Source organism: Montipora foliosa, chromosome 9 (genome assembly GCF_036669935.1).
Source record: "Montipora foliosa isolate CH-2021 chromosome 9, ASM3666993v2, whole genome shotgun sequence".
Taxonomy (NCBI): Eukaryota; Metazoa; Cnidaria; class Anthozoa; order Scleractinia; family Acroporidae; genus Montipora; species Montipora foliosa.
The window spans coordinates 13,234,878-13,244,877 of record NC_090877.1 but is presented as its reverse complement, the minus strand read 5'-3'; the positions used below and the strand labels follow the sequence as shown (position 1 = coordinate 13,244,877).

Genomic DNA, 10,000 nt, shown 5'->3' with positions numbered 1-10,000 from the left:
AAGTGACAATGACATAGGCTTGCGTACAATACAAACTGCAATGGTAATGAAATTAATGATAGCCATCTTACAACATCAGCAGGCACTGTCATGCCTTGGCATGGACTGCATAGCGGCAGCCAGAGGCACCATAGTATGCTTTCTGTTTCGACCTTGTTGAGCTGCATCTTTGCTGCAGTTGCAACAGCGATTAGCGAGACAGTTATCATCATAATTTACACAGTAACCCTTATTGTCCTCAAAGTAGGCAGATGGTAAATACTTTGATTGCACCTCCTTGACCACATACTGTAAGTATGAATATAGAAACAGATAAATACACACATGTATAAAGAATATTACTGTAACGTAAAGAAGATGTGTTGAAATGCGCAAGACAGGGCTTGAGGAAAGGTAGAGGTGTTTTCAGTCTTTTTTTTTTTGGGGGGGGGGGGGGTAGGGTGGGTGGCTTGATAGCTGCTTAAACTGGGTAGAGTGTATTATTCAACCTGGCTAAAATGAGGATCAACAATAAAGCAGGCACTGCCATGCCTGGACATCGCAGGTTAAAACAGATTCTATAATGTTAGACCGGAATTGATTGACAACGGATATTATCAAATTGAGATGTTTACTCATGGGCAGGCTATCCTTGAAACTTAAACCTTTGATGCTTTAGTAGTTGGGTTTTGGCTTAACCCTCTTACACCCGAGGGTTTTCTTGTTATCAAGTTAAAAAAAAGTTACTGCCTTTTCTTAGGTTAGGACTAAAAATTCTGTATGTGCCAACAGTTACCACTTGTAATAACAAAATTAATAACCCGATTCCTTGAAATGTGACCTGTATCCTGTAATAATAATATTAATATTGCTCCAGTTTAGGAAAGCTCTCAGATTTACTAGGTTATGATTACAAAAGTTAACTACCAGGCCAAGTTGTTTGAAGCAGGTAATTAATTGACAATTGATATGGGTGCATGATTAAGGAAAAGGTTGAGATTGCCATCATGGTAATTAAACCTGTTTTAATGCGACCCTGTTTCTAGGAGCCTTTTCCAGGTGTCTCATATTTTGTCCTCCTTTTATACCTGTTGCTTGCAAACCAATATTGGGCTCCTGGGGAAGGCAAGAAAGCATATAAACCACAGGTACCACACAAGCGTTGTTTAGCTTTGTTTAGTAAAATATCTGAAGATGCAGGGGGTCTCGTACAAAATTGAAGAGAGTAGGGAAGCTCAACAGGCCCCAGTTGTTCAAACGATGGATAGCGCTATCCGCCGGATAAATCACTATCCACTGGATAACTCAATTGGTTTTGCTAGTGTTTATCCGGTGGATAGCGCTATTCATCATTTGAACAACTGGGGCCAGAAAGTTATTGTAGATGAAACTATTACAGGTCTGACAGAAGCTCTACTTAGCTCTAATGAGAAAATGTTCTTAAACATGTAATTGCAAGTTTGAGCAACAAAACTTGATAAAAATGTCACCATGTTTAATAATGTTCCTACAGCTGTAAGTGAATTGTTTCTTCTTTCAAAGGATCAAGGTTATGTTTGAAAAACATTATCTCTAGTAAGGAAAAATCAGTGAAGTTTTCGAAGCCATTCTCCTGCATACAGTATAATAACAATAAAGGCTAAAACCCATGGATGCCTGAACTGTCCCCCGTGACCACTGACAAAGACCATCTGCAGTTAGTCTCACTTCCAGGAGTCAATGGGTTATGGAGACTGAAGTTCAAGCTCCAAAGTGAAGTTTTCTTATTTTAACTTCTCAGTCGTTACATAATTTTCCTTTTAGAACATTAAAATAATGTGATATTAATTGGCCACTGTAAAATCTGTACTGCAGACCAGGGGTAATGTGCAGACTAAGGAGTAAAATGCATGCTGTGGAAATGATGTATACCCTTTACTACTAATGCCGAACTTGGGCTAATGTCAGCATTAGACTAGTATTCCGTGGTGTGATTTTATACTTAGTCTGCATTGTACTCTTGCTCTCTGACATTTTGCTTTGACAGTAATGTCTTCTTTTCTGTACAGATTGTTGATGATATTTGCAGAAAGGAGCTTGAAGGATGCAAGTATGGTTTGTTTAATTGTAAGTTTAAGCTCTTAACTGGGGTTAATGGGCCCTAAGGGAGTACTACCTGTATTTTTTTTCCTCACTTGTCCCTAGTGTACTCTACTCTCCTCACCTTTGCAATCAAGGCTTGTCCAGTAGTCAAACGCACATTGTTTAGGTCAAAGTACTTTCACTTTTACAATGTTGAAGCGGTTGCCAAAGCTTTCAGTAATTTTCCACAACATCACACGATTCTCACTTGTTTCGCCTTATGTAAACCCCTCATACCATTAGTCAGCCACATTTTTCAGCTTTGCTCTTCAAGCAAGTGCCTTGAGTTGCACTCTTTAAGATTGCATTTTTTTTCCTAGGTGCACATATCGTGCCGAAACAACGTAAATCTCGAAGCAGCCAACGCACTACGGTTCCGCCTACCACAGCTCAGTCAAATTCCCGTGCCAACTCTGCAGATGCAGTTCAAATGACGCAGTACGCAGCAATGCCGACTGAAACGCTATGTTTACTTTCGTCCCAGCCCCACCTAGTACAATCAGGGCCACGGCACCAGCTCATCGCTCGCCTCTAAGCAAACGATTCTCGGGCCTCCACACCCACATCTACCGGCCCCGCAACCATGCCGGATCAGCAGTTGGCCTCCATGATTGCCTCTATCGTGGAGCAAAAATTGGCAACCTTCAACTCCGCGAGCAACTTGCCATCAAGCTCAACATCTGGCGCTGTTTTAACTGCTCAGCAACATCTGCCAGGCATTACTAGCCTTGAACCAGATCCCTCTCTTCTACCTGTCCGCAATGGCGGACAACAACAGACTCTATCCTCTGTGGATTTCTCGCTGTCCTCCTCTCAGCAAGATTTGAATCTTGGCACACCGGAAGACGCAGCCCTCCTGCATACCAACTACAGAGTCCCTTCTATCGCCAGCCATCTCTCCAACAGCTGCATCACAGCCATAACAAACGGTGAGTATGTGGACCTTGCTAGCCTTCTTCCTTTTTCATCTCTACGACGAGACCACGTTACCGCTAACTCCCAGCCTAAACCACAAGTAGGAAATGAGGGTCTTACTATACCCCTCCCATCCCAGGCTAAGCGCCCCAAAATTACTTCCAAGGATAGACCGATGGCTCGACGCTTTTGCCATTTACTCATCTGTACTTCTCTCCTCCTGCCAATCCCGGGGGTGGACCTATTTACCTACCAGCAATTGATATGTGAGTCAGCCCGTAAGTTCCCGGTATGGCATGGTATTTGTATGATATGGAATTTTGCCGAAGAGCCTCTCACAACCTTTTCATTAACTGGGGTCATCCCAAAAGCCATACTTTGTAAGGCCTGCAGCAACTCGGATCACGTAACCGATTCCTGCCCCCTTTCCCCAGGTATACAGACTCTTCAGGCTCCAAGCATGGTGACCTGTGCTTCAACTTCAACAAAGGGGTTCCCTGCGCCCACACCCCCTGCCCCTACACTCACCAATGCAACACGCCCGGATGCACTGCAGCCCACCCAGGAAAGGACCACCCTGACTCCTCAAGCTCTGTACCCACCCAGTCAAAGACTAGCCGCTCAAGCCATTCCAGCCAAAGCCACCATTGAATACCTTTCTAAGCTGTCCCCTACCACCCCTATGGACCTTCCCCAACTTGCCCTTTATCTGCATGATCACCCTGACCGGGCATTTGTTGATGCTGTCCTCACTGGCCTCTCCCAGGGTTTTAAAATTGGTTTCCAGGGTCCTCGGGTCCTCATTTCTGCTAAGCAAAATCCACACATCAAAAGCACCAATCTCCTGAAAGAGTTATGGCTCGGTCACACTGCTGGCCCATTCGTTTCTCCCCCTTTTCCCAGTTTTCAGGTTTATCCCATTGGGGTTATTCCAAAAAAGCACTCCACCGAGTGGAGAACCATTTTTCACCTTTCCTTTCCGAAACATCAAACCACTAGGGTTAATTCCCACATTAGGCCAACCGACTACTCCTTACACTACATTACCATAGATACTGCCATCTCTATTATTCAGAACATTGGTAAACTGGGTGCTTCATGTCCAAGTTGGACATCAAGTCAGCCTTCCGTAATATCCCAGTGCACCCATCTGACTGGGAGCTCCTCGTTATGAAATGGAACAGCCTGTATTTCTTTGATACAGTGCCACCCTATTTTTTTGACCAATTTTCCTGCATGGTTGAATGGATAATTAAAAGTAACCAAGGTATCCCTGATGTGATCCACATTTTGGATGACTTTTTCTTCTTCACCAGCCCCCCTAGGACTGCCTTACAGCCCTTTGCAAAATCCTTTGTCTTTTCACCGAACTCAATATCCCTGTCGTCCCCAGTAAAACTTTTGCTCCTGCCACCTCCTTAGAATTTATGGGTATTATCCTTAACTCTACTAGAATGGAAGTTCGTCTTCCCTTGGACAAACTAATCTGTGCTAAAGAGGCCCTTCAACAGTAGTTATGTTGCTGGTGAAAAATCCGTTTTCAGGTTGAATCTTCATTTTACCAGGTTGAATGTTAAAGCAGCTATCACCCTCCCCCCCCCCCCTCAAAAAAAAGGGACTGAAAACACCAACACTTTCCCCCAAGCACTGTCTAACGTATCTCAACACATCTTAATGTTTTATATCATCTTATCAGTTTCTGTATTCACACACTTATCAACAACACAGTAACAGATCAAAGAACTGTACTATGCATTTACCGGTACACGAACTCGCACCTTCCAGATCTGTAGTACTGTGTCTTCACAACTACACTACATCGACAAACATGCTCAACTCAACACAGTGCTTTCCATTATTCACTTCTGTGTGATTGGCCGTTAATATCTATGTACATTGTATAATAACCAAAACTAATCCTAACCTGACCCTACTTTTTTTCTAGGCTTAATGTAGACTCCAAAAAAGTTTCTTCAATCCATCTGAGTACGTATTCAACCTACTAGGTAAAATTAGAATCAACAATTTAACCTAGGTTAAAACCGATTCAAACTGAAAACGGATTTTACCGGCAACAGTTACACCGTAAATCTGCCACTCTGAAGGAGCTCCAGTCCCTGATTGGTACCCTACAGTTTGCCTGCAGGGTAGTGTCTTGGCTGGGCTTTTCTGCAAAGCATAATTAGTTGAACAAAGGGCATCACTAACTCTCGCTGGCACATTAAACTGAACGGGGAATTCTGCTAGGACATTTCAATGAGGTCAACCTTCCTTAACCATTGGAATGGAGTAAGTCTTTTCTTAGGGGGTGACATTCTCTCCTCGCCTGACCTTCAATTATTTACGGACGCCTCTGGGTCCCATGGGTATGGTGGCTATCTCAATGGAGAATGGTTTCAGGCTCCTTGGCTCCCTCAACACCTCCTTAACCCCACCATGGGTATCAGCATTGACTGGCAGGAACTGTTTGCAATTTACATCGCCTGCTACCTCTGGGGCTCTTCGTGGTCAGGCAAACATATTTCTATGTGGCCTGCCAGTTGTCTCCATCATCAACTCCACACGCTCTAAGTCCCCTAGGATCGTGGACCTCGTATGGGCCATTACAATAATTTCTTACCTTAGAACACAACTTTTCCTTTACCGCTAGACAAATCCCTGGGCTAGATAATACAATAGCTGATTCTTTGTCCCATTTTCAGATGGACTGCTTCTGTCACCTGGCTCCCAATGCCTCACCCTCCTGCGACTTCTGCAGCTGGTGCAGGGATTCCTGCCTGGTTAATCAAGGTACTGGGCCGCTGGTCTTCTGACTGCTATGAACGTTACATAAGAACTCCTCAAAAAACACTGCTGGCTATCCCTAAACAACTGACAATGAACTGAAGTAATTATAATTATTGTAGGTTAGACCCTTCTTTGTTGTCTACGTGATGACCAGTATTATGACTACTAGGTACTCTTAAATATGTCTTTTACTAATTTAAACAGTAACATTATTCTTGGGTGGCATCAGAAGCTGGACCTGGTTCCCTAAAAGCTGGTTCCCTAGCCCTGCATTTTAAAATACAAGTGCAAAGCAAACGAGGCATAGTGGGTTTTTGCTCCCCCTGAGGGCTGCGCATGCCTATTTCGTATACTATTTCTTCTACATGTGGCAGTTGGTATTCCAGCCAACATCCACACAATTTACTGTGGGGTGATTGTGTTCCCCCATTCTTGACCAGAATATTTTGGGCTCACACAATTGTGGCAGGGAAGTGCACCCTGGGCTGCGCATGCATGCACCTTACCCCACAGTACAGGCCCTCTGATATTACGCGATGGTGCAATTTCGCACAATCGACCTCAAATCGCATCCCATCGCACAATTCACGAAAAATCGCATAATTCACAAAAGGACGCACAAAATTCATAAAATGAAACATAAATCAAGACGTTTCTAAAAAATGCCATTTTTAAGATGATTTATCTTGGAAAAAGGCTAAAAAACCTTTGTCACCTTCGATTTCGTAAACATTCGAAGTTCAAGGCTTTATTTTTCATGTCGGGGACCTGGTACGAGTCTCCTTCTATTGGTGTGCAACACAAACACGCCCTTATATACACACCACTGAAATGACACAGTTGCCTTCTCTTACAGAAGAGATTTGTGAAAAATAAGGGAAGTTTTAAGTTTTTCGGCAAAATGTAGTTTCTTTCGTTGAAAACTGATAAAAACTTACTCATGGATAAGTTTGTTGTGAAAACGCTCGCTTTTTCTTCGACGAAGAAGGAAGTTCCCACATTCCACCCGATCTGACAGCTCACAATCGAGCAAGAAAGTACCTCACAGGCACGCTCCACATGGACGATGGACTGATGTTTTTCTCGTCGTGCAATATTAGGGCCTTTTATACGAGAGAAAATAAGCCGCGGCTTACTCTGGCCACGGTGTACAAAATACGCAAAAGGAACTATTTATACGAATATATATTCCCAGGTCAATATAAGCAGCGGCTTGAAAAAGACGTGAACGTAGATTTTGTACCATTTGTACGGGGTGAACATTCGAGTCTTCTGTAAGCCGCGGCCAGATAAAGCCGTATAAATGGGGGTATATGGCCCTATTGTGATTGACCATCTTCGGAAGTTCGTGGTTGACAAGCACCTTGATCATTCATTTGGTGGTGCACCTGTAGTGCAGAAGACCTTACTTTTTTTTATTTATCCCAACTAATGTCGATCGAGATACATAATTACTGTTCCTTTGTGTTCAAAATGTCTTTAGGGCAGCAGAAAAGTGTTTTTCTTAACCTGAAACCGTATAAAACAAGCTTAAAATTGCTGAGAAAAAAATCGCATAATTTACATTATTTATCGCATAATTGGCCTTTCTAATCGCACAATCTGCCCTGAAAAAATCGCATAATTTGCATTTTTTAATCGCACCCTATCAGAAGGCCTGACAGTAGGTACAGCCCTCCTTGGCAATAGGTCCGGATTGCTTACTCCAAGGTGGTACAACTCACCATCTGACCTATTCTCCTTCCAGAAGGGCACCCCTCTTCTGGTCCACCCTATGTTACATTCAAACGTAGGGTTGCCTCTAGAGACATCGCTACCCTAGTGGGTTCTCCTAGGGACACCGCTACCTAGGGGGCATAGGCTCTGCCTTCCCTGCCACCCAAATTTTGCCAAAAGATAGTGATTAACATAATAATTATAATTGATTTAAAAAATAAATAGATAAAAGGAGAATTTGTGTTCCTCCTTTTCTAGTTTCACAAGCCTTGCAAAGGGTGGGGGGAGGATTAATCATTATTACCCTTAGTTGCCCATGCCCCTCTCCTGGACATGCGAATATCCCCTGCGGCTTTCCCCCTTTTTATAATTTTTTGTGCATACACGTAATTACAGCAATACCTCATTCCCTCCCTCAACGCAACACAATGTTGTTTGGAAACCCAGTGGCAGCCATGCATCAAGATTGTTTGGGGAGGAAGGTGGAGTTAATGCGAAATAAACAAATAAATAAAGATCTGAAATACATGTAAAAAATGATGATGATGGTGTTGACATCATACAAGCAAAGTTTTGTTTAGGTTTGGACAAGAAAGTTAAAATGTGCCAACTAGTTGTCCAGGGCTGTACATGCAAATGTCACTTGAAATACTTGTTGAATGGTTTTTGTTTTTCTCTCATACAATACAATACAATACATACTTAATTGACCGCTCCCCACTGGGGCTTTTCAGGGCCAATGAAACACAACGAAATAAACAACTGTTAAGTATCCCAACTGGCCGGAGGCAAACCAGTTGGCTATTTACAAGTGCAACTGGGAAGTTGAACCAGGGACTACCAGGACCAAATTCAACGAGTGGTCAGCGCGGGGCTTGAACCCGGTCTCTCCGGATCCCGGATCTCAAGGCAAGCGCCCTAACCACTGGGCCGCACTGCCTCCTGTTATCCCCAAAATCAATAAACTTATTATTTGTTGGCACTATTTACATGTAAGAAGCCATAAATCACAACACCATTTTGATTTAATTTTTTTCCTTGTTATCAGGTTTGCTGTAAAGCGTATCATGCTCCTAGAGTTCAGGTGTGTTTCAAAGTTGTATTTCTCCTAATAAGTTTTATTATCATTCAATGGATTTTTCCTTCCTTTTCATTGGCCGAGAGCCCACCACGTGACCTGCAAATAATGTCTACAAATAAGTGTTTTGCTGCAAACAATATTTTGCTCATGCGTAATTGAAACCACAGTCTTATGTGAAAATGTCATTTCCTGAGCTTTCAGGAAAAGATTTAATAGTTGGGAATAATTTGTGAAAAATAAAGTTAACTCCGTCATCAAATGATAAAATAATTATTGAACTCGGTCAAGCAGATCAATTATTTGCCTAATATCATGGGTGACAAATTACTCCTTAAGTTAGGCGCAAAATTTCAGCGTTAATTTATAATTTCACATGTGAAATTACAAAATTGCCATGGTAACATCTCTTGTATCTCGATCAGAGCCAAGATGGCATCTAGATTTAAGACAGTGACCATTGAAGAAGTTACGAAATTAAAAGAAGCGGCAGAAAATTTAAATACATGAAAGGGCACAATTAACTGGGTGAGAGTTTTTGAGAAGTGGTGTGACGAAAATAACCTTGAGAAAATCCTGGAGATGATTCTTCCAGAGCAGTTGGATAAAGTACTCGAGCAATTTTACAATTACGATTGTGAGCGTAATTTGTCACCCACGACATTAAAAGGTAATCAAATGGTTTTCTCATGAAATTAGGAAATAATTTCACTTGCGTTTTGTCAAAATTCTGATAATTTCCGTAGCCTAAAGACTCGGGAAACTATCAGAATTTTGACAAAACGCGCGTGAAATTATTTGCTAATTTCACTCGTCACCATTTGATTACACATACAAATACACTAATTGATCTGCGAGACACTGACAAATCACGATAGTTTGCTCAACCTCGTCCAATAATTGTTAAATATTTCGCTTTACAACCTTTGGTCCTAGTGGGTTCCCCATTGCCAAATAAAATCACCTGGCCTTAGACAAAGTAAAGTCTACAACTAGCTAATTTAGGGGAGAAAGTGTTAAAGAGGATGTACTCTAGTTTTTGAGTGGATGTACAGTAATTATTGTTTTAATTGATCGATTAAATTCAAATAATACTTGTATTATATCTATACATGTGTACAGGTATATATCTATATTATAACCATACTTTGCCATATAAAAAGTTCCTTTGGTCTAAAGGGATACAGGTGCTTTATACATGTAAATCAGTTTATTGTTATTATTATCATTATTATTATTATTATTATTATTATTAAGAATTTTTTATTATTACATTTTTTATTATTAAAAAAAATTATTATTATTATTATTATCATTATTATTATTATTAACTATTATTAAATAATAATATTTTATTATTATAGATACATTGAGAACAGGGTATGTGTCTGGTCTAATTGTAAT

General features: G+C 41.4%; 1 protein-coding gene across 9 annotated transcripts in view; it reads left to right on the top strand.

Moving 5' to 3' along the window:
- The window catches only part of LOC137970139 (uncharacterized), a 16,972-nt gene that overhangs the window by 921 nt on the left and 6,051 nt on the right, over positions 1–10,000 (top strand). For 2 of the 9 annotated variants that reach the window (XM_068816630.1, XM_068816632.1), the window contains exons 2-6: positions 1,026–1,127; positions 2,028–2,085; positions 2,421–3,029; positions 5,718–5,805; positions 8,567–8,602. In XM_068816630.1, the coding sequence (XP_068672731.1) occupies positions 1,026–1,127; positions 2,028–2,085; positions 2,421–2,635 (375 nt within the window). In that variant the 3' untranslated portion in view covers positions 2,636–3,029; positions 5,718–5,805; positions 8,567–8,602. Of the gene's footprint in view, positions 1–465; positions 1,128–2,027; positions 2,086–2,420; positions 3,030–5,717; positions 5,806–8,566; positions 8,603–10,000 lie in introns of those variants that run through there. The other 7 variants (XM_068816637.1, XM_068816635.1, XM_068816634.1 and 4 more) reach the window with 5 other exon arrangements.